Source organism: Myotis nattereri, assembly GCF_964212035.1.
Source record: "Myotis nattereri genome assembly, chromosome: X".
NCBI lineage: Eukaryota > Metazoa > Chordata > Mammalia > Chiroptera > Vespertilionidae > Myotis > Myotis nattereri.
This window is the reverse complement of record NC_138078.1, coordinates 16,547,477-16,573,449: the sequence shown is the minus strand read 5'-3', so window position 1 is coordinate 16,573,449 and position 25,973 is coordinate 16,547,477. Positions and strand designations below refer to the sequence as shown.

The following is a 25,973-nucleotide window of genomic DNA, read 5'->3' as shown; positions in this document are numbered from 1 at the left end:
TTCCCTTCAATGGCTGGACTAGTCCATTGCTGGGCGGCTCTAATCAGCTTTCTGGACTCATGCCCCCACCAGCCTAGTGGTCTGGCCTAGCTTCTAATGCTAATCCCAGAGGTCTTGTGGTATCCTGAAAAGCTGACCATATTGAAGATGGAGAGCAACTTGTTATTCATAACAGCTGTATCAGCATATATGATGCACAGAATTCTGGACGAGGGTCCCTAAGTATGGTTGCAGTCCTGATGTCACTATTTGTGACCTGAGAGTCGCTTGATAGCACCAACATCTCAGAATATCATGAACGCATTCAATAACTACTTCCTGAGCACCTGCAGGTTAGGTACATTATGGGGTGCTGACCTCAAGGAAGTACAGCCCAGTGTCCTTTCCTTGCTTTTAACCACTAGCCCTAGCTGCCCTTAGCAGTGTCCTTTCTAAGGCTGAGTGTGAGAACCTATTCACCAACCCTGAAAACTCCCACACTGGCAGACTGCAGGGAGGGCCATGAGGAAGCACAGTACATTACGACATCATTCTGATGGGACAGGACATGGAGAGCAGCAAGACAACTAAGGCTTCTAGATGGACCCCTCAGGAAGACTGGGGCAGCAAGGTCCCGACCCGGATCGGAATTTCTGGGAGTTCTGAGCACACAAAAGAACACAGCCAAGTTATGTTCATCTACCACATCTCAGATCAGAATAACGGGTGCTTTCTATGCATTTTAAATGCATCATCCCATATAGTTCTCCTTATGTGCCAGGTATCATTACTATTGTCATTTAATAGGCTATAAAACTGTGGCTTGAAGAAGTTCAACAACTAACCCAAGTTACAAACCTGGTAAGTGACTAAATAGCAACTCTGATCTTGGTGTTTGAGTACAAAACCTCACAATCTATCATGAAGCTAGCAGTGGATGGTCTCAAAATTGACATAACTAAGTGCTAAACTTTCAGAATGTAAGGAAAGGGCAGGCAAGGGCAGTGGCCATAACTGCCTCCACCTCAAACCAAAAACTCAGGAGGGTGAATATGTATATGTGGAAAACAACAAGGCCCAAACTCAGCTCTTAACAGACAACACTGTTTTCTATGGCCAGGGCACCTCAGAATTTGGTATGGGTCCCCTCAGTTCCTCACAATCATGCTCTAGTTCTGAGTCTCCACAAACAGGGTTCATGCCATAAGGTTTAAGATTAAATGAAGTCAAAGATAAAGAGGTGTTAAGATAAATATAGAAAAAAAAAGATAAATATAGAGAACACAAGTGAATGTTGGTTATTCCATAAAGCAGTGGTCAGCAAACTATGGCTCGCCAGCCACATGCGGCTCTTTGGCCCCTTGAGTGTGGCCACGAAGTTTCAATCGCACTGTGCATGCGTGCCCGCACGTGGTATTTTGTGGAAGAGCCACACTCAAGGGGGCGCAGTTTGCTGACCAATGCCATAAAGGATAAAAATCAGGAGGCATATAAGCCGTATCTGATCTGATTTGCTTATTAGAACTCCTCTATAATAAATAGATAGTATTCATACGATAAGCTGCTTGTGTAGGGGCACTGGACTCATGTTATTCACTTATATTTAGTCAATAATAAATTTACTTACAAAGAGATTCTCTTCCAACCATCATCAAATCCCTTGTTAGTTTTTCTGCCAGAACACACCTCAGCATAGCACCAAATCTTATAACTGACTCAAAGTCAGCTTACCTGATATCCACACGAAACAAAAGTCAGCCATTCATTACTATAGGCATACCAACTCCCTGTCCATGGGCCTCGGTTTTAGAACACTACATTTCTTCTTTAAAAATATATTTTTCAGAGAGGAAGGGAGAGGCAGAGAGAGAAAGAAACATCAATGATGAGAGAAAATGATTGATGGGCTTCCTCTGGCACGATCGGGGATCGAGCCAGCAACCTGGACATGTGCCCTAACCGGGAATCGAACCATGAACTCCTGGTTCATAGGTCGACACGACACTCAACCACTGAGCCACTGCAGCTGGGCTAGAATACTACATTTAAAAAATGCAGTTGGTGTCCATTTATGCTTCGCTTAACTGGTTTGAAGGAAAAAATAAATACCAATTCTCAATATATTATTTTGTTTGAATCAGATTCAGGATGAGGTCTATGGATTCCTAAAGAAATGATCCTTCTTCAAGCATTGCTGGGCAGCATGGGCTGCACTGCCTGTGATGCTGAATGGGTGGGATGGATATCTATTGCTTCTTTGCATGCCTTCTGTACCACTTATAATTATGCTGTTAAGAGTCTTTACAAAAAAGAAACCCAATTTATTCTTTTTAAATGTTCTAAATATAAACGCAGAGGCAAGGAAATAAACAATAATTCCAATGGTGCTTAGAGTTTAAACTATTTTGAACTAATGTACCTGTGAGACTATTGCATATTGCAACCTATCACCTAAAAACTATCAGCCCACATCACCACAGGTAAGAAATGAGAAATTTTGTGGGTTATTGAACACCAAATATTTGCAGCAGAATGGGAGACAGTTGCAGAACATCATTGTATGGCTCTAAACCCCACAGATCCATCTGCACAATATAGCTCTGTCATGTGCACTGCTATACTGCAAAGTGAAGGACAACGGCAATGAGAGTGGCCCTGTCAGTGCTTACATGGATGAGGGTGGCTGGGGAGTAGTGGGGTACGAGGCTGCTTCACCTCTAATTTGCCAGATTTAATTACTAATAGAGTTCTGTGAATTCCTAAAGAAATAATCCGTCGTCAGGCAATGTCGGGCATCCTGAATTGTGTTGCCTGTGATGCTGAATGGGTTTGCATTTTGGTGGAGCAAATGTTTTCTGCAGTACTTCACCCTGCCCTCCTTGCACTGTTAATAAAAGGTAGCTCCTGCCTGCCTGGTGTGGCTCAGCGGTTGAGCATTGACCTATGAACCAGGAGGTCATGGTTTGATTCTGTCAGGGCACATGTCCAGATTGCAGGCTCGATCCCCAGTAGGGAGCGTGCAGGAAGCAGCCGATCAATGATTCTCTTATCACTGATGTTTCTGTCTCTTTCTCCCTCTCCCTTCCTCTCTGAAAATAAAAAATATATTTAAAAAAATAAAAAGGTAGCTCCAATTTAGTTTCTGGCTTAATAACATCATGTTTGGAGGTTATTAATTTTGTCTTTGAGGAAGGCAGATCCATTCCAAAATTAACAAGCATTTTTTTGGGCAAAGATAAAAGCATAAGCTGAACATGGATTCTTCTACAAAGCATCCCAGTCCACCTCCTAGATGTGTGCTGTCTTCCGGAGGGAGCCACAGCCAGCAGCACACCGAGGGGTCGCATCGTTGGGCAAATGCTCCCTTATTTTCCTGTGAGCATAAGGAAGTTTTCTGCAGAATGAGACAACAGACACTGCTCATTATTTTTGGAATTCCTCATAAAAGTGGGTCCAAAAGAGATTTTTTTAAAAATGTGGCTTATGCCACAATTAATATACCAAGAAGTAACAGAGAAAAATACAGGGAGTGGACAGGAGTGAGAGAGGAATAACAGCTAGGCATCCACTTTCTATGCCACCTTATGGAGTTAGAGATGGACTTTTATATCAAAACAATGAGAGGATGTCCATGCAGGATGGGATTTTGTATTATGATAAAAATATTTCTGGTCAATGCCTCTTTGCCTGATACTTAGTTGGGGTAGAAAACAAGGTTATGAAGTTAGAGAAAGGCATATACTGAAATCAACAGTAATCAGTGATATAAAATATAAAACACAGTGACAAAGGACTTTATTTGTCAATGCTTTCATGACCTTAAAACTCTGTGGAATTTTGTGTTAACCTGAGAATCTTGTATACCATTAATAAACTTCCAGCACTGTCCAGGTAGCTCAGTTGGTTAGAGTGTCATTCCTATATGCTAAGGTTGTGGGTTCGATCCCTGGTCAGGGCACATACAGGGGTCAACTAATGAATCCATAAAAAGTGGAACAACAAATAGTCTCTCTCTCCCTCCTCCTCTCTAAAAATTCTGAGACTGTAAAACTAATAGTAAATTTCTAAGGAATTCAACCACCAATTTCTGGTCCTAGCTATTAATCAGTGATTATCATAGGCATGGCACTGTCTAGCTCAGGGGTGGGCAAACTTTTTGACTCGAGGGCCACAATGGGTTCTTAAACTGGACCGGAGGGCCGGAACTAAAGCATAGATGGAGTGTTTGTGTGAACTAATATAAATTCAAAGTAAACATCATTACATAAAAGGGTACGGTCTTTTTTTTTTTAGTTTCGTTCATTTCAAATGGGCCGGATCCGGCCCGCGGGCCGTAGTTTGCCCACGGCTGGTCTAGCTGTTCACTGTTAATTTTTCTTTTTGTTCTTATATATATTTTTATTGATTTCATAGAGGAAGGGAGAGGGAGAGATAGATATAAACATCAATGTTGAGATAGAATCATTGATCAGCTGCCTCCTGCACGCCCCCTACTGGGGATCAAGCCCACAACCCAGGCATGTGCCCTTGACCAAAATTGAACTCAGGACCCTTCAGTACGCAGGCTGATGCTCTATCCACTGAACCAAACCGACTAAGGCCACTGTCAATTTTTCTAGATGGAAAGCCAGAATATCTCTATATTTAAAAAATCGCAGTGAAGTGATCTAAGTAATACTCCTTTCTAAGTAGCTACAAACTGCAAGGCTGGTGAGGAATCCATTTTGCCCCATTGGTTGGAACACTCTAAATCCTGTATTAGCCGCCGAAACCGGTTTGGCTCAGTGGATAGAGCGTCGGCCTGCGGACTGAAAGGTCCCAGGTTCGATTCCGGTCAAGGGCACGTACCTGGGTTGCGGGCACATCCCCAGTGGGAGATGTGCAGGAGGCAGCTGATCGATGTTTCTCTCTCATCGATGTTTCTAACTCTCTATCCGTCTCCCTTTCTCTCTGTAAAAAAAATCAATAAAATATATTTAAAAAATAAATAAATAAATCCTGTATTAGCCATCAATGGGAGTTTAGGAGCATATTTTAGTTGACTACCCACCTTTAGAAACAGATGGCTCTTTAAGTATTAAAATGAGGGTTTACTGTATATTATAAATAATAGTACTTGAGATGAAAGTAGATGACCCACTACCCCACTCCCAGGTACCAATAGGGGTCAGATTTCCCATTTATGAACAAGTCTTCAGAGGAGGCAGCACCCCAATCTCAGACTCTCTTCCGCGGCTGCTTCATGGCTGAGGGGAACACTTCAAAAATGAACCAGCTAAACAAACTTCCTAGCAGCACTTGACAGAGCTACACCTATTCTTCCCATTTCCAAAGCAGTAGAGAATTAATTACCAGTTCTATGGATCTATTGTAAGTATAATAGACTAAAGAGCTATCACAGACACATTTATTGTAAAAGCACAATCCCAAGAGTGTCTAGTGGAGGGCCAAAACGATTAACACAAATGCTTTGTCAGATCAAAGATAAAACCTGCACCGCCCAATTGAGGAATGAATTAGAACAGTGGGTTATCTTTCAAATTAACCAGGGCAGTTAGTGAGGAAAATTTCATGAAAGTGTAATTCTTAGCCTTTGTGAATCCACACAGCAGGCATTCTGCCAGCTGACAAGATGATGAAATTTTCATGCTTAAAAAAAGCCCTCTTCATTTCCCAATTTAGATTAGCTAGTGTTTCTCTCCCTTTTTGTGTGTGTATTTGCTCTGCTGAAGCAGAATTTAAGGGGAGGGAGAACACACATCAAATTTTTACTCTAAAATAGAATCTTTCAAAAACATCCCTAAAAGCTTAGAGATATAGTTTTTAAACTGGTTTTCTGTAATTTTTTAAAAAAATACCAGTTCAATTTTAACTTGGTACAGAGGGACCAACAAGGCCCAGGGCACAAAATCAACTTTGAATTAGAGCTTTCTGTGCTACTTCAAAGTCTTTCAATGCTTCATCAAATCTCGGGATAAAACACTAGAGTTTTTTTCCTCCTAAAGAAATTAATATTTACTTAAAATATCCTGCTTGGTACTTTTGGTAATTCTATGTATATTGAAATTTAAATGTTCTAGGAAATGAGAATTCGAGAGAGATAATCATTGCTATATGGGGAGAGAGAAATAAGCATTTCCTCTCCTATTAAGAGTCAGTATTAAAACATTATGATATGAGCCGGGCCGGCGTGGCTCAGTGATTGAGCGCCATCCTATGAACCAGGAGGTTATGGTTCGATTCCTGGTCAGGGCACATGCCGGGTTGCAGGTTGGATCCCCAGTGCGGGGCGTGCAGGAGGCAGCTGATCAATGATTCTCTCTCATCATTGCTGTTCCTATCTCTCTCTCCCTCTCTTCCTCTCTGAAATCAATAAAAATATATTAACAAACACACATGTTACAATATGATATAGATTGAGTCTCAGATATTTACATTTTTAATATTTATTATATTACATTAATTTACTCAGTACTGTTTATTCATGACAGAAAATAACAGAATGTGATGCATTTTTTAAAATAAAAGAGATTTAGAAGGATATTTGGTTACCCTGAACTTCTGTCCCTTTGTTCCTGACAATTCAATTTATTGGTAATCAAGAGCTGTTTCTTTGCAGGTTACAGTGTTTGGTCAAGTACCTACTCCTCCACTGTCTTCCTAAAGTTCCTTCTTTTTTTAAAAAGAATATATTTTTATTAATTTCAGAGAGGAAGGGAGAGGGAGAAAGAGAGAGAGAAACATCAATGATGAGAGAGAATTAATGATCAGATGCTTCCTGCATGCCCCTCACTGGTGATCCAGCCCACAACCCAGGCATGTGCCCAGAATTGAACCGGTTGATAGGTCAATACTCAACCACTGAGCCACACTGGCCAGGCCTAAAGTTCCTTCTTTATGGGGATGCCTTCCTTTCTCAGTGTAGATTGTACTTTCCTTGCAGTGATTCTAAGACTAAAATGAAAAAAATATATTGAGACTTGCTCTTAATCCACTAATAACTTTTATGTCCAGTGGGTAGTATTTTTGAACTTGCAAAATAGGAGGAAACCCCTTTGGTTATTAGCTTCTGAGAACAGTCACTTAATCTCAGTATAGGCATACCTCAGAGATACTGTGGGTTCAAGACAGTATTGGGCTTTTGGCTTTCAGCTCGGAGGAGGCTCAGGTGCAATTTTCTTCAGTCGTCCCAAATCTGGGTTCATCCAACACCAGCCGCCTCCACCATGCCACCAAAGTTCAACTCCAACGAAATCAAAGTCGTATACCTGAGGTGCACTGGTGGGGAAGTAGGTGCCACGTCTGCCCTAGCCCCCAAGATCAGCCCCCTGGGCCTGTCTCCAAAAACGGTTGGTGATGACATTGCCAAAGCGACTGGTGATTGGAAGGGTCTGAGGACTACAGTGAAACTGACCATTCAGAACAGACAGGCCCAGATTGAGGTAGTGCCTTCTGCCTCTGCCCTGATCATCAAAGCCCTCAAAGAACCACCAAGAGGCAGAAAGAAGCAAAAATAAATAAATAAGACAACAACAAAAAAACATTAAGCACAGAGGAAATACCACTTTTGGCCCTAACCGGTTTGGCTCAGTGGATAGAGCGTCAGCCTGCGGACTCAAGGGTCCCAGGTTTGATTCCGGTCAAGGGCATGTACCTTGGTTGCAGGCACATCCCCAGTAGGGGGTGTGCAGGAGGCAGCTGATCGATGCTTCTTTCTCATCGATGTTTCTAACTCTCTATCCCTCTCCCTTCCTCTCTGTAAAAAACCAATAAAATATATTTAAGGAAAAAAAGAAATACCACTTTTGATGAGATTGTCAGCATTGCCTGACAGATGTGGCACTGATCTTTAGCTAGAGAACTCTCTGGAACCATTAAACGGATCCTGGGGACTGCCCAGTCTGTGAGCTGCAATGTTGATGGCCGACACACTCATAACATCATAGATGATATCAACAGTGGTGCAGTGGAATGTCTGGCTGGTTAACATGTTAAGCGCCCAACCTGTTTTGTCTTCCAAACGGAGAGTATAGTGTCAGTCACCGGTGAGTGACATGGCGCTTAACATGTTAAGAACTACAAAGGAAAATGCTTCAATTAAAGATTTGACAACGCCCCCAAAAAAGAGAGAGTATTGGAATAAAATGAGTGTAATCTTTCTGCTGATAGAGGGTCTTGGCTTCATTATGTAAAAAACACACAACATTGGTGGAGTACAATAAAACAAGTGCAATAAAACATGGTATGCCTGTACTTACTATCAATATCCTTGTCTCCAGTATACTTGGTGTATTAATCGCCAGCTGGACTACCACCACTATGGTACATCACCCTGAACTAACTGTAATGACTATCACTTGAGGCACAATACAAAAGAAACTCAATGCCATGTCCCTCTACCTGCAAAAGTTCTTTTAAGTCTGGGGTGAGGAGGAAAGAGAATAGTCTACCAATGAAGTAGAACCTAGAGGTGCATGAGCTCTCTGTATAAAAGCTCTGATCTTGACAATATTTGAAACATTTAATCATATATGACTAAGATCAGACAGTAGAGATACAGGTCCCTAATTTTGAGGATAGTCATATCAATCTTCAACTTTAAGAGCGACATTTAGATATTTTCATAAGAAATCCCTTTGGAAAATTAACCAAGTGGGCAGTAACCACAGGAAAACTGTTACTTGCTGGTAGTGAGATGGCTGGCAGAGAAGACAATGGAAGCAAATGCTATAGAAACCTTAGGTTGAATGTCTAGACGCAGGGGTGGGCAAACTTTTTGACTCGAGGGCCACAATGGGTTCTTAAACTGGACCGGAGGGCCGGAACAAAAGCATGGATGGAGTGTTTGTGTGAACTAATATAAATTCAAAGTAAACATCATTACTAAAAGGGTACGGTCTCTTTTTTTTTTTGTTTTATTCATTTCAAACGGGCCGGATCCGGCCCGTGGGCCGTAGTTTGCCCACAGCTGGTCTAGATTCATAAAACTAGGTTATTTAGCTTAAAAAATAATCATATAACTACCACTACCAACACCACCACAACACACAAACAATTGGGTTAGAAATCCATCTTTCAGTTAGGGCATATTTCTAACTACAAAGATCATTTTTCTGCCTATTCCCAACTTAGTCAAAACAGATCATCCCTTCTTATAGAAGGAAATAGATGAGTTTCTTCTAGTATTAACATTTCCATGGTGAAGATTTTGATAGACTAAACACAGAGAGAAAATTTGGAATTCTTCACAAGAGTCAAGAATCATGCTCTACTCTGTGAGGTCTGTAAATGAGGAGATGAATAGTTTTGATTTGGGCTTTTCGTGCTTAAATAAAGGCCTAACATTTCATGTGCGGAGCACTTCATCTACTGTGGAATGTGAACCTACAGATACCCTTTATTCCCATCTAACTGTTCATTAAGTACAGAATAGCATTATTCACTAAAATGTTTCAGATTTCCCAAAATGTAGTCTTAATTATTATTTTAAAAATATCTTCAGACAAACCTACTTTTTTTTTTTTGGACAAATACAAGTTATTCAACTCCAAAATCACAATACTGGAACTCTATATTTTCATTCTTTGTCCTAATGATCTAATACTCAGTTTTCATTTAATGAGATCAATTTTAAATAAGAAAATGCTATGTTAATTAGCATAAAAGAAGACATTATAGGAAGATACTGAACAAAGTCATGGCCTTACCTAATAGAATCTGGGCATTTTTGGAAATGCCTTGCCAATGTAGCTTCTTTAAATAAGTTAGTGAACTTTCAAGTAATAACAATTTTGCTTAGATGACAAATAATATAATGAAACACTATGAAAAATCAAATGGTAAATGTGAATTTTTTAATTTTAATTTTTGAAGAGAAAAGAATTCATTCATATGAAATTGTTAAAAACAAAACAAAATAAAAACTGTGAAAAAAGCCTTTCTAACACAGACGGATCACTTACTGCTCTGGTATTTTAACTATACTATGTATTTTAAAAATTAGACATTCTCTTTAAAAAGCCAGACAAATTGCATTTAAATTTCAAAGATACTTAGTTTTATTTCCTGGGACAACTAGGCTATGAAATGGTTTCGATTACCACATAAACACAAAGTTTTAACTTATTAAAAACATCACACATGATGTTATGGCTCTACTTGCCAAAGGTAACCAATACTGATTTTTCCTCCTTTGTCCAAAGATATGAGTGACCATTTAATGTGGTCTTATTTAGGTAACAATACATTTTTAAAAGTCCTGGTTATATTCTCATTTTTCCTTAAAAGCAAAAATTTCACTATTTAAAATATTACTCATTAATGAAAGAGATGTAATACCCAATAGAAAATCAAACCATTTTCCTCTCAAGTCTTTAAAAAATTTTAGTTTCATAAAAAAACAGTAATACAAAACTACATTGTTTTATTTTATAACAAGTTCCAAACTTAAATAAGCTGTGTATATAAGAAAGTCATTATGGATACTAACCTCATAGTATTTCTTAATGCAACGTCTAATATCCAAGATCAATTTGTTGCTCAGCTGTACAATAAAGTTCATAGGTGAAGCTTTACAGTTGATGTTACTGCAACGATACAAGCTGGGCTCCAGATCAGTTCCCTATAGAATTCAAGTCAGACAAGTACACAAAAGATTATAAAAAGATTTCTTGTGCTTAAAAGCTTATATGCTGTCCTGGTGTACAACAGTCTTAATTTAACCCTATTTCCTCAACTGCTTTCCTCCCAAAGATCTCCTTAGTCACATATAACTTCCACTCTTTTGCCACCATCATAATGGAGCATGAAGTCAAAGGGAAAATCCTAATATCACTTTTTCTTAAACACTCAATAAATGACAGACTCTCTGGATAAATGAGTTTTCCCTGTGAAAATACCAGTGAAGTGACATTATTGGAAATAAACATTCTTTTCAGACATATCAAAATTTTAAATTTGCCCTTATTCATTACAAACTTGAGGATAAAGCAAGTGCACTAATGACATTAGTTTGCTTTCATATCGTCAACTTAATAAAGCCTAAAATTTAAGTGTTATACCACAAAGCAATCAGGCTTTGTCAGCTTAGAAAAGCTAAAATTCCTAACCCCCTTAAAACGTATTTGGGGGAGGGAAAGCAGGAGAAGTAGAAACTTGCAAGAATTAACTATTAGTATTTGGAGAAAATGTCTTGTTGTTTTGTTTTAAGCAGAGACAAAGCAAACATATAGGGAAACTGTTGGGGTTTCTGGACCATGTGTTTTCCTTCTTGATACTTAAACATCTTGGTTTCCTGCTCCAATCTGGTACATAACTCTACCCACCACACTAAGCAATTCCAGGTGGAAGAGATTTCAGAGCTTGACATCGGCTCTTCCACAGTTAGCCCATCTGCAAGTTGTCAAGCCTCCATGCAATTAACTATCTTATTTACAGCTGTAATGAAGCAAAACTCAAGGATTTAGCATGTACTGCTGATCTGCGTCTGCCTCTTCCTTGCACTTGCTTCCAAAGACCGCTTTGTTTTGATTCAAAAAAATTCAAAACATCTGCTGTTTGTCCAAATTAACTTAAAATAATTACTTTTAATTTAGATAAAGGATGCATTTTCTTTCAGTTTCAAGGTTTTACATGGTTCTACTGCCTACTCATTTGCCAATAGCTAGTACATATAACACTGCAGTAGAATCAAGTAAATTGGCCACATTTCAAGTTCTGATCCAAGGTCAATGATACATTTTTTGGCAGTACTTCTTGAAAGGAATGTCTCCCTGTGACTTTTTAAATGTCTGACATGCAAAGACAGCAGAAACGATAATCGGAGTACCTTTGTCAAAAAGGAGGCAAGTGGGATGTGTAAAGATAAACAAAAAACTTTCCAAAAACACTTAGTTCCCATTAACTTGATTTAAGATACAGAAAAATATTGCTCTAAGTCTTAATAAATTGGGTTGGGGAGTGGGGAAATATAGGTTACTAATTAAGGAATTAAAATAAAAATACTTTAAGATAATTAGATCTTTTAAGAGGTTCCATTTAGAAACCAAGGCCAAACACTAGGAAGCCAAAAACAATATTAAACACATAAAAGCAATGTGTTTCTTCCTTTTTAGACAAATAGTGGGGGAAAAAGGCCTTTATATTAATTTGCTCACAAAATGAAAATAGAAACAACTAACCGAACCCTCGAAGACACTATCATAAATATTCTCAGTCCCACACGCAGGGCATGGGCATTTGAATCTCTCACAGTCCCTGTATTTCTCTTCATCGCTGAGCTGTGCTGGGCCACCAAGTAGAACATCATTCTCTTCATCTTTATGATAATGATGAACTCTAAACTGGGTGGGATCAAGTCCTATTAATGCAAAAGAAAAGAAGAAATTTAGAAAGGTACAATTCTTTGAATTCCCTTACCCAAAAAAATAAGCCCAAGGGAAAAAAAACTCACAAAAGAATAATTTTAAATTCACACACACAATCATTTGAACTCAAGATAGAGTCTCATATCGCATGGACAAAGGGCTCTTTTTATAAGTGATTATAAATAAAACAAGTAAACAGCATTAAAACAATGCAGATATATACTAGCGGACATTTGGATTTGGAAGCAACTAATTACTTCTACAGGATGGTTTTAGTATTTTCCTAAAGTTATAAAGAAAATCTCAAATAAATTTGCACTGCTGTTAAGAAAATCTCTTAAAATCAAAGAATCATCATTAAAACTGAAAATAGAGAATAAAAATCCCATTAAAGAAAACAAGTTCACTGCTATTACAACTCCTTCAAGTGCAGACACAATTGCTAATCCTGATTTCAATGCAGTGGTCGATTCCATCTTGGCTCAGTAGTTAACAGCATGTAGGTTGCAATCTAATCCAGTGGTTAAAATTCAGTAGCAGCATATAAGACAAAACGTGACATGGTTTTTTTGATATTCTGAATTCAGAAGTATAAAATATGAGCAAAAAATATGATTCTACAGATTCTATAGGCCAAAATGTCCCCAACAATCCTGGAACCAAATATACCTTCCATATTTCAATCAAAATGACCCAATAAATCAATTGATGTATAGTTTATGCTATCTTGTTTGCCCAAACTATTTGAGAAAATAAACATTTTAAGGTCAGCCAATTGAATATACCCTTGATCAAAGCATATCTCTCAAAAATTCACTATTTGAATTGAAACTTCAAGATAATTATTCTATACTATAGCTTATAATATTTTCTTTAAAGCACCCCTTAGCAATACCTAACAATTCTAGGCTGTTTAGAAATCTAAGGAAAACAAGCATACCTATTTTAGTATAAAGGTGAATAAGTAACATAAAACATCACTAAGCAAAAAGTTCAAATACCAAAAATATCTAAAAATTGTTTTGACTCTATCAACAGCTGCATTGGTAGATAATCTAACAGATGTTTTCAAAATTCAGTGACAAGATGCTAAATCTTATTTGGTCAATTGTCAAGTGACATCTAGTCATTACATAAGGTTAACTCTGACGCAGTGGAAGGTGCTAAACAAAGAATAAGTTTGGAGTCTCAGCTTGCTCACCTGGAAAATGGATGTAGTACCACCAACCATGAACTTTTGCAGTTTAAATAAGTCATTAGAGGACAAACTGTTTTAAATGGGGCCTATATAAATAAATACTCAGTAAATGTCATACAGATAAAAAAAGTAAAGAGTGGATGAACATCATTTATTTTGGACTATGTTCACTCAAAATGAAACACATGTTCATGCTGCACAGCCAGTTAATAGCTGCTCTTTGTAGGAATTCATCAAAGTGAATATTTTCTAACATGACAGTGCATAATAAGAACAAAAAAATACACATTCAAAAACAACTTGACAAAATTGTTCTTGGTGTGTGACAAATTACTGTAACATAAGTCACTTGGCCCCAAGACTCACTGTACATTTTTATTTTACAAGTTAGCAATCCAGTAAGAGAAATAGCAAATTAGTGAGATGTGAGGGAGGGGTAGAGGAGTTGAGTGAGAGAGACCATGCCCGTTGAATGATGCCAATTTGTCTCTGTAGTGAAGGGCAACTTGCGAATTTCTTAAACTCTAGTTATGAATCCAACTGTATTCACATAATGTCTTGCTTTATGAAGATGCAACTTCATCTTTTTTCTGATGACATCATTATTCATCAATTTCCCAGACTATTACTCAGAAAGTAAGGAAAAAGAAAAACAATAAGCAAGGATTTTCTAAAAGGCAAGATATTTTACAATCTGAAAATCAAGGAACGGAACCACCCTAGCTTTGCACATGTACAGAACTGGCCAGGCTGTGACAGGGGAACAACGAAAGCTTTCTCCAGTACCAGCCAGGTCTACTTAGTGCATGAAAGGCACGGGCCAGGCTGCCTGCTGAGTAAGCCAAAGCTGGACATAGGCTACCTTGCTTGTTATGGAGAAAAGCCCAACAAGGGGACAAAGTTATTTTAAAAATCAGGCCTTATGAAATGTCTACTTTAAACATCCATTTCCACAAACAACACTTATCTGCCCCTGGAAACAACAAAGCCAACTGGCCTAGCTAATTACTTCAAATTTATTCCCAAGCTGATTTTTTCAAGAGAAGGGACTTTTTCATCCCAGCACTCATGGTCATAAGTCAATGTTAACCTTTTAATATATAAAGGGAAAAGACACTAATTACCTTAAAATATTAGGTATATAATGATCCTTGTACAAGTCACTTGAATACAAAAATGTCATAAAATTATTTTCTTGGGAGGACAATTATAAGTTCAACAGGCAAATCACAGAGGGCTAAATGAAATCTTTTTAAGAAAACATACAATGTCATGTTAAAAAGTAAAGATCACTGCTGTCAGAATATTCTTTAAGGTCAAAATCCAGGCTTAAACAAGCCCCCAACTTATTCAACATAATTTTTCTAAATCCTCACAAAATTGGCAATAAGCAGCTTATTTTGAAGTTTTGGGAGACTTGAAAGTTTCCCCGCTTATACATAACTCATTAAGGCTGTAGTGAGACAACCGGAAAAAGTATCTGGTGCTGCCACCTAAAGGTAGGTTCTGAATTTTTAAATGTGCAAAATAGAGCTGTTGCAAAGAACTCTATTTGTAATTACTATCTCTCCAAAATTAGACACTTTTGTCAGAAATTAAAGCAAAAATCTTTATGATTGCAGTTGGCATATACTTACATGTGTATTGTATAATCAATATTAAAATGCTCATCATACAGCAAGTAATCCTGTTAGCCTTTGAGCAAGAGATGCAAAACTGAATTCCAAATTCCTGATCCCTCCTGAGAGCTTTTGCTAAATAACTGGCTTAAAAAAATAAACTTTATGCCCCATTTGAGAAAAAGAACTTCCACTTTTGACTAGACTCGCTTTTGACAGGTGAGTTTGATCATTTGGTCTGGCACAGAATAAAAGAAAGCAGCCTGCTTGGACTTGGCACCAGTTCTCTAGGGGAAGAGCAACAGTAGTTTTCCCCACAATAAGGAGAAATGGTATGTGCTGTAATTCAATACTGTGACTTCTAGTGATCTAGTCACACCATTTTTTTTCTTGGGGGTGGGACAGAAGGGGCAGTAGAATAAAATTAAACTACTGTCATTTATAATTAGAAAATTTATAGGATCTCACATTATTTTGGCAATAGGATCAAAGCTCTCATGTTTCAAAAAGTATTTATAGAAAGTAACATCATAGGCATTCGGGTGGAGGAGTTCAGCAATGCTGTTTTTTACTTAACATCACCATATTCTTATCACACACACCTCCAATGTGATATTTAGCACAAAATTATTTTTCTTATCACTGTACTTTGTAACCCCTGTAAGCTTTCTGTTTTTAGAATGTTCACATGCCCCCAATAAAGGAGTATTTACACTGTTCAAAACTCAAGTTCCTAAACAGGGCTGAGAGAGAGGCTAATACATTTGACCAAATAATTTTCTTCCTCCAAAAGACAAGATCCCTATTAGTGTAACTGTAAATAACTACAGTAAAGCCAATTTTATATGTTCACACAAGTGAGGAAGAGGGAATAATCTATATGAATGAAACTCCAAATGAGTAGAGTACCTGATATTCCCAGTAGGTTGTTTGTAATATGACTCAAACTACTAGGGAAGCTAATTAATGAAATCGTACAGTAAATTTCTTCTAAAAATTTCTTTTAGGAAATAAATCATTTATCTTTTGCACAAATTCAGGCTTTCATATATTTGGACTACTTAGAGAACAATACACAAACTAAAAATTTAGTGTGATTAAACAAAAAGTAGTTAATGAATTTTTAAAAGGTAAATGCTACATCCATAAAAAACCTTGTACAAGAATGTTCTAGCAGCTTTATTAATAATAACCAAAAATTGGGTAACAATTCTGTTCAGATGCCCACAACGTGAGAGTCTATAATAATAAAAGTATAATATGCTAATTAGACCAGACATCCTTCCGGACGAAGCCAGGGCTGTGAGGGAAGCCTGGTCCTGGGTGCTGGAGGGAAGCTGGTGCCAGCAGCCAGGGGAAGGAAGGCCTACTCTTGCACGAATTTCGTGCACTGGGCCTCTAGTGAATAAATAAAATACTACTCAGCAATGAAAAAGAATGAGTACTGATAGATGCAAAAAGATGGATGAATCTGAAAAAATATGCTAAGTAGAAAAGCTGAATACAAAAAAGATATACCATAGGAAATAATTTATATAGTATTCTAGAGTAGGCAAAACTAACCCATGGTCATAGAAATCAGATGAGTGGTTGCTTTGCGGGGGGCGGGGGAGGGGGTTGTACTGACTGGGAAGGGGTACAAGGGAACTCTCTAGGTGATGGAAATGTTCTGTCTTGATAAAATGTATACACTCTGAAGATTGTAGCATGTCATGGTATGTAAATTACACTTGGGGAAAAAAAGCACACCAAATAGAATATGTCTGTGATATATTATTTCCAAAAGACTCATTTAAAATAGATAAGAAATGATTGCAAGTCAGTAAGAAAAAGGCAACCCAACAAAAGAGTAGAAAAAGACGAACAGGCACCTCACAAAAGGAGATATCCAAATGGCGATTAAGCATGTGAACAGGTACCGAACATTATTAATCATCAAAGAAATGAAAATTAAAACCACAACATTATGTCAACACATAAGATGAAAAAGAGAAAAACACCAAGTGCTGGTTAAGAATGTGGAGTACTCACATACTGCTGGTAGGGTGTACATTGGAACCACTTTGGAAAATTGGTTGTATCTACTAAAGCTGAACATACACGTCCCCTATGACTCAGGAAATCTCCTCCTAAATATATACCCAACAGAAAATACATGCAATTGTTCCACAGAAGTCATGTGCAAGAATGCTCACAGCAGAACTATTCATAATTGTACAAATGTGGGAAAAACCCACAGGTTTTACATTCAGTCACACAGTGTATATTCAAACAATAAAATACTGCACAGAAATGCAGTATAACCACATGGACCCATCTCACAAACATACTGAATGAAAGCATCCTGACACAAAAAATATAGACACAACTTGTGTAACATCCAAAAATAACAAAAGCTCATCTATGATGTCATAAGTCATGATGTCATTTTCTGGTCAGGGATGGACAGTATCTAGGAGACCGGGGACTCCTGGGGGTGTTTCTTGAGCTGACTACAAAGGTATGTGTTTGTGAAAACTCATTAAACTGTTCAGTTAGGTTTTGTGTACTTTTCTGTATGCATGTTATATAAGAACATTAACACTGGAAAAGGTGAGGAAAGTGAGTATTGAGTATTTCTTATGATATACCTCTGAGGTTTCTATAAAATGTATTAGATTCCAACTAGACATTATGTACCTCTTCACAGATGTACACACCATTATCTAGAAGTAGTATTCACAAAAACGAAAATTGAACCGAAGTATGGGCAGAGCTAACTACCACTTTACAGGAATACAGGGGAGAGGATACTATCGGCAAACTTTAGAATATGGGAAATTCTATAGAGCAGAATACAGTTTCTTTAACAAATACATCAGAAGGGTGAAAAAAAAGAGGAGATTAACTATCATATGGACCCTGACTATATTCCAATTCAAACAAAGAGCTTTTTATAAAAAGTGTATTCATAGTATGATCTGCAAAATATAAACACTTATTGGATATTTGATGAAATGAAGGTGTTTTTCCCCCCAGTAATAGCATTGTAGCTATGTTGCAAAGGGAAATCCTTGTCTTTTAGAAATGCAAAATTATATATATATATATATATATATATATATATATATATATATATATATATATATATATATCTCTAAGCGACCATCTGACCGGTAGCTATAACGTGCACTGACCACCAGGGGGCAGACGTTCAATGCAGGAGCTGCCAAGCTGCGTGACTTGACAGCTGCAGTTCTCGGGTGATGCACCTGGAACCAGAGAGGAGGGAGCCCGATTCCGGGGTGCGTCATCTGAGAACCGCCCTCTCGCAATCCGGGCCCCCTCGCCAGGTCGAGGGACAAATCTGTGCATCAGGCCTCTAGTTTACAGATAAAATGACATTTACTCTAGGACAGTGGTTCTCAACCTTCTGGCCCTTTAAATACAGTTCCTCATGTTGTGACCCAACCATAAAATTATTTTCGTTGCTACTTCATAACCGTAATGTTGCTACTGTTATGAATCGTAATGTAAATATCTAATATGCAGGATGGTCTTAGGCAACTCCTGTGAAAGGGTTGTTTGACTGCCAAAGGGGTCGCGACCCACAGGTTGAGAACCGCTGCTCTAGGATTCACTTCAAAATAATCAGAAGAGGTGGAGAAGCAGAATAAGATCAACCACAGTTGCAGACTGCTGCTGAAGCTGGGTGTTGAGCACATGGGGGCTTCTGATGAAATTCTCTCTACTATTGTATATGTTTAGAATTTTCCATAATAAAAACTATTTAAAATACTGGACCTCTGACCTAAACAACTGACTATAAAGTGACAAACAACCGAAACTGCCTCCATAAGACAAATGGAAAATTTTTATTATCCTGTACAAAATAACTCCCAAAATCTTGGCAGAAAAAAAATACTAAATGGTGATGGAAGGAGACTTGACTTGGGGTGGGGAACACACAATACAATATACAGATGATGTATTATAGAGCTGTACCCCTGAAACCTATATAATTTTATTAACCAATGTCACCCCAATATTCAATTATAAAAAAACAAAAAGAAAAGAAATCCTGATGTGTAGTACTTTTATGACCTCGCTTGATTGTTTTTAATGCCCTTGATGACAGCTCTGAATGTGAATTTTAACTTGGTAAGACGTGTACCTCTAGGCAGGAAAAAATTTTAGAAATGTCTTCTTTCCTCTTTTTAAATCTGATAAAAGTAACTTTATGTTGAAAAAAAATATTTGGAAAAAAATAAACAAAAAAATTGCTTCTCTAACAAGAAAGCCCTCTGCTCTCCAGCGATGCAGGCAGATATGGTGGGGAAACAGTCAGGCAGGAGATCCCTAACACCCACCTTTTAGGAGTCAGTAAGTGTTAAACTGTTTTTCTTCCTTCAGATATTGTAAAAACTACCTTATTTTTATTAATAAAATAGTAACCTTTTTTTCAACAAGGAACCTATAATTCACCACCTTCACCCTTTCATGTCTTATTTATACATATATATTTAATATCATTTAAATATCTGTGTACAATCCTGTATTAAACCATTTACATTTATTCTATCTTACCCATTTTTCATTGGCTACAAAATCCTGGTGTCATTTTGGTGTACGATGAATCTTTTAAAAAATGGTCTATCCTATATAATAAAACCCTAATATGCAAGTCAACCAAACAGTGGAATGCCCTGTGGAACCATTGGTCACTATGACGCACACTGACCACCAGGGGGCAGATGCTCAACACAGGAGCTGCCCCCAGCCTTCAGGCCCTGACCTGTGGCGGCGGGGGGGTTCCAGAGCCAGTGACTCGGTGGTGCCAGGCCAGACAAGGCAGGTGCGAGCGGGGGCCCCGATCACCCCACTGGTGGCCCCACAGATCAACCCTGATCGCTGGCCAGGCCTAGGGACCCTACCCGTGCATGAATTTCGTGCACTGGGCCTCTAGTAGTTAATAATATGGCAGTGTATACTTAATGCTGAGATTAGATCTCAAGCATTCTCACCACAAAAAAAGAGTTAAGTATGTAAGCTGATGGATGTGTATATTGATAATTGTTATACAATGTATATGTATATCAAATCATCATGTTGTACACTTTAAGTTTGTACAATTATATTTGTCAATTATTCCTCAATAAAGTTAAATTTTTTTAAAAAATTGATCTAATTTAAATAATTCAAGAAATTCTCATTTTCCTTTGAAAACTCCAAGTATTACAAAGCCAGAGTTAGGAATTACTAGTCCAAGTGATTATTCCAAACATGCTCTAATTTGGTTCTAAGTTCTCAGAGGTCTCTGCTTGAGTTAGGTGAGAAGTGTCACTGCAGGCCCTCAGAATTATAGGCTAGTGAGACAGAAACAACATCATGGGTTTGCTTTGTAGGGACTGAGGTGCAAAGCTTTGCAGCTGATACCTGAGGTTCTCTGTGAATTCCCTAATGTGTTATAGGGAGTGGCTGCAATGGCATGGGCTACCTTGTGAATGAGGTCGGGACCCCTGACACTGCATCAATGGGCTGGAAAAATTGGTGCGAGGTGGGGTAGACAACCATTCCCAACTCCACACTGGCCCCTCCACAGCGCATTCCCACAATGCCTCAAATGCTTCCACTTCTATACACTCTTCCCAGTGGGGCTAGAAGTGGTCTTTGCTTCCCTTGAACATCAAAAATCCTTTATTTTACCTCTTTTGAGGCATGTACTAGTACTGTTACCAACTAGACTTCCCCAAAATAATGAATCCACAGGGCTCTAATTTGAGTAAAGGAGCCATGGCTGACTCAACTTTGTATCCCCCACAGGACCCATTAATTGAGCACAGCAAGTATTCAACATCAATCCATGCAATGAATGAAAAAGTAGGCCTAGAACATGAGCCATTTGATAATGCACTTGGAATGGCACTCCATTCTGAAAGAGGTGGTTCTTATCAGCTGACTAGACTTACTATTCTACTTTGCTTTTGGTATGATCTTACTTTTAAAATTTTACCATTATTTTATAGAAAATGTTTAATGTTTGAAAATGATGGTCAAGTATCGGTATTATTCTAAGAGCTTAATCATGAAAAAAGACAAAAGTCTTGATAGATACAGTAATACCTGAGACACCTGCTGGTGTCATCATCCTATGCCCAAAAACCTATACTTCATGGCCCTTCCTATCTTTTGTAGGTATATCTCTCCGAGCCTGACAAAGGTATCCAAACACCACCTGGCCCACTGTTGCACTTATTTCTTAGAAGATGTTACTGGATCCCAACTATTGAGATAATAAACTACCTTCTACACTGTGAGTGATATAGCCATTTTTTTAATAAGAGAATTTTTACTTTCTAAATTAAACCAGGAACACATTGGGTTAAGTGTGCACTGTCTTGTTTTAAGCACTACTTCAGAGACTAAATTAAATTTTAATTTCTCATATTCCTCAAACATTAATAATTTCTCAGGACCAATGAGAAAACTGCCCAGATAGATAAATGCCTGAAATTTTATCACTGACCATGAAGAGATGTACTTGATAGCTATTGTACAAGTCATTGCTCATTGGAGGAAAGACATTATCCTATAAAATAAAAGCCTAATATGTGCCCTAGCTGGTTTGGCTTAGTGGATAGAGCGTCAGCCTGCAGACTGAAGGGTCCTAGATTCAATTCTGGCCAAGGGCACATGTCTGGGTTGTGGGCTCGATCCCCAGTAGGGGGTGTGCAGGAGGCAGCCGATCAATGATTCTCTCTCATCATTGATCTTTCTATCTCTCTTTCCCTCTCCCTTCCTCTCTGAAATCAATAAAGAAATATATATTTTTTTAAAAAGCCTAATATGCTAAGTGTCCAACCAGTCACTATAATGTGCACTGACCACCAGGGGGCAGACACTCTGACCGGTAGGTTAGCTTGCTGCTGGGGTCCAGCCGATTGGGACTGGACGAGATGGGCCGGACATGCCCTGGAGCCCTCACACGGGTCCCTACCCCCCCCCCCACCGGCTGCCCCAATAGGCCCCAATCAGGATTGGGCAAAACGGGCTGGAAGCACCCTGGAGCCCTCCCCGTGGTCCCTCCCTGGCCCCAGTTGTGCACCAGTGGGGTCCCTTGGCCTAGCCTGTATTCTCTCGCAATCCAGGACCCCTTGGGGGATGTCAGAGAGCTGGTTTCGACCCTATTTCTGCAGGCCAGGCCGAGGGACCCCACCAGTACATGAGTCTCTAGTATAATTCTAAGTGCCATTATAGATGAAATACAGTGGAACCTTGGTTCTCAAACTTAATTCGTTCCAGAAGGCTGTTTGAGAAGCGATTTGCTTGAAAACCAAATCATTTTTCCCCTTAGAAATAATGTAAATTGAATTAATTCCTTCCAGTCCCACAAATAATTCTGTTTTCATTTTTCTTATATATAGTGCATGCCTAATGTACTGTTTAATCTATGAACACTTTTCTTAAATTTATCAAACTAGCATCTTTCAGGTCAATATGCAGCATCTTTGCTTGTTCATGTATCACTACCTCTGAAATCTGCTATTGGCTAACTAATCAACATAGTTTGTCTACCTGTTCAATTGCCTGTGAACCTTGTTTCTTTTACACCCTTAGCAACATTAGCACTCTTGATGACCTCTTTATGTTTTAAAACTGTGCTAATCCTTGATTTTGCCAGCAACGAAAGCATTCTCTCCATTGTTTGTTGCCTGAGAGGAGCTGAGGTATCAGCATGAAAGGGTTGTCAGGACGAAAACCACAATTTTGGTTCAACAACCAAGACATTTTTTCTGTGAACAACTTGGTTGAGAACCAAATTGTTCGAGACGGGAGACATTTGAGAACCAAGGTTTGACTGTATAAATTTATTAAAAGGTGAAATTCAAGAATGAACTTTTAAAATCTATCTGTATATATAAAAGGCTAAGTGACCAACCGTACGTATGTCCGACCAGCCGGTTCATATGACAGGCACTGGCAATTTAAAAATAAACATTGACCCACACATACGTGATATTTGTCCCCGTTTGACACTGGCCTCCCATTTAAATTAATTTGAAAACAGTTTCCCATGATGCCAGCATTTGCGATGACTATTAATAAATCACAAGGACAAACTCTAGATAGAGTAGGAATATTCCTACCTGAACCCGTTTTCGGACATGGTCAGTTATATATTGCTTTCTCTTGAGTTCAAAGAGCGTGTGATGTTAAAGTTGTAAATACTTCATCACAAGGGAAATTAGTCAAGCACTCTGAGTTTTTACTCTTAATGTGGTATACAGGGAGGTATTAGAATAAGTTTAATCAATTTATCAGTCATTGTTTTTATCAATGTTGTTTTCATATCATGTTTTTGTTGTTTTTATAACTTTGTTGTTATTGTTTATTTATTCATTTTATATATTTTTTTAATTGCTTAAAATATTACAAAGAGTAGTACATTTGTTTCCTTTTTTCTTTTTGTTTATTTATTAATCAATTTATATATTATTTTCATATACATTTTACTAATTTTCTTTCATCTCTGACACTTCTAAAGGGTGAATAGTTATATTAAAATATTCCTTCTAATTAATTTCCTTTCAGTGTGCATGAATCCATGCATCAGGCTACTAGTATATATATATATATATTTATAGATTTCAGAAAAGAAGAGAGATAGAAACATCAAAGGCCCAGCTGGTTTGGCTCAGTGGTTGAGCATCAACCTATGAACCAGGAGGTCACGGTTTGATTCCCGGTCAAGTTGCATACCTGGGTTGTGGGCTCCATCCCCAGTGTGGGGCATGCAGGAGGCAGCCAATCAATGATTTTCTCTCATCACTGATGTTTAAATTTCTCTCTTCCTCTCTCAAATAAATAAAAGTATATTTTAAAAAAACAAAAAACACATCGATGAGAGAGAATCATTGATTGGCTGCCTCCTGCACATCCATTACTGGGGATTGAGCTCACAACCTGGGCGTGTGCCCTGATGGGTAATGAAACCGTGATCTCCTGGCTCACAGGTTTATGCTCAACCACTGAGTGACACCAGCTGGGCAAGAATGAACTTTAAGACTACTCTCATCACTGGCTTGTTTTGCCAGGTACAGAAGACTATATGGATGTTGGCACATACTGTGAATATTTCATCCACAGAATATAAAGAGCTTTCATTAGAACAAGAGAGAGAAAAACCTACAGTCTGGAGAACAAAAGCTAAGAGTTCCAAGTTTTAGTGGCCATGTTTCCCAAAGGGCTATTGTATAAAAGCGTAATACTATATTTTTTTCTATTCACAGATGGAAAAGAGTAAAATTTTGCTTTATTTAAGCCCAATAGCAATAATCTTGCATGGATTTCAGAAAAATGATACACATTTTACTGTGGGATAATAAGGACCATTAGTTATTAGAGAGAATAAATCATTCTCTTTCAATTCAACAGACTTATTCATTCACTCATTTAATAGACTACCCTCTCTCCTTTTCACTAAAATGTCCTTCCTGTACAGAACACCTGGCCATGCAACATGCCACCAGACAGACTTCAGGAGGTATCTTGATGGGGAGAAATAGAGAATTTCCAAAGGGAATCCACGGGATAAAACCAACACTTGATGCTTGCCTTTCATTTCAAGGAAAGCAGTATAAAAGCAATAGAAAAAGGAAAAGGTAGTTGAAAAATATAGTTGCTCTCCACAAAAGAATCTTAAAAATAAAAAATCATGAACTTAATAATTTTCCTAAATGAAATTATGCCATTATTCTTGATTTCTTTGTACCAACTAAAAGGACAAAGTATCAAACTTCAGTAAAGTTTCAACACTATAATACATTTCATTAATCAAAGATAAAAACTACATTAAAAGCAAGAGAATTATTTTATGTCTGTGATTAGGCAGTTGGAGGGCTTGTATTCTATGTATACATTTTTACACTTCAACTTATTTAACAGTGTCAGTTCACTAACTGCAGTTTTTTTACATAAAGAAAACAGATTTAGAATTTTAAAAACAAATTATAGTAATTTTATGCCTACAGCTTGCACCTCTTAGAAACTACGCACCCCCTAACACTCCCCTTACTTTACCACCACTTCCCCATCTCCACCCTCCTCCTCTCTAAAACCACAGGCTAAGTGAGAACTGATAACAGGGGCCTCAAATCCCCTAATGAAGGACAGCCACCCTAATTTTTCACTTGGGGTAGAGGAATAAAGGATGCAGATCAAAGTGCAGCTCCTGAATAGGGCAGGGTGCAAATGCATGCAATATATGCCTGGCGAGCTGCAGTGCTTTTTACAGATCTTCATAGTGCCTGGCACATACTGTCCTGAACTCCATTAATGTGGTACCTCCTATGAGGAGACGGGGAGAGATAAAGGACTATGAGATTTATTGCTCCAGTAGATAGAGATATGGATACCGCTGGTGATGGCGGTGGGAGAAGAGGATGAGCAGGAGAGGAAGGGGACTGCAAAATAATGACAACCTCATTCACCCTCAATATAAAAACTGCTATCAAGTGGCAGAAGATAAAAATGAGAAAAAGATAAGGGGGGGGGGGCAGCATCAATTCCTTAGGGCTAAGGACACAGGCCCTTCTGGCACCTCTAATTGGCGACCTGGCACCAAGAAGGAGCTGCCCAGAATAGTGTCCATACAGTCAGGGCTGCACTGAGAACTTGCAGGTGATGAGATAGGAGAGACTGGGGCATGGCAGGACCATGGACTATGCACAAGCATGGAGGGTTCCCTCCATAGACTGAGATCTGTCAGTAATAACATGAAACCTCTGAAGATGGGACCTACCAGGACTATCGGAATCATTTGTGAAAACTGGA

The 25,973-nt window shown here is 38.3% G+C and overlaps 2 protein-coding genes across 2 annotated transcripts in view; one reads left to right on the top strand and one right to left on the bottom strand.

Annotated features, from left to right (window-relative positions):
* Positions 1 to 25,973, bottom strand: part of POLA1 (DNA polymerase alpha 1, catalytic subunit) — a 321,815-nt gene that overhangs the window by 162,540 nt on the left and 133,302 nt on the right. Inside the window, exons 33-34 of the mRNA XM_081115420.1 lie at positions 12,159 to 12,337; positions 10,469 to 10,600 (exon numbers count right to left, since the gene is read on the bottom strand). Coding sequence (XP_080971546.1) covers positions 10,469 to 10,600; positions 12,159 to 12,337 — 311 coding nt within the window. The remainder of the gene's footprint in view (positions 1 to 10,468; positions 10,601 to 12,158; positions 12,338 to 25,973) is intronic.
* On the top strand, positions 7,206 to 7,966 carry LOC308510927 (large ribosomal subunit protein uL11-like; the record flags this gene model as incomplete). Its single annotated transcript, XM_081080991.1, is given in 4 exon segments — positions 7,206 to 7,492; positions 7,765 to 7,807; positions 7,811 to 7,822; positions 7,826 to 7,966. Coding segments are annotated over 4 exon segments (483 nt in total).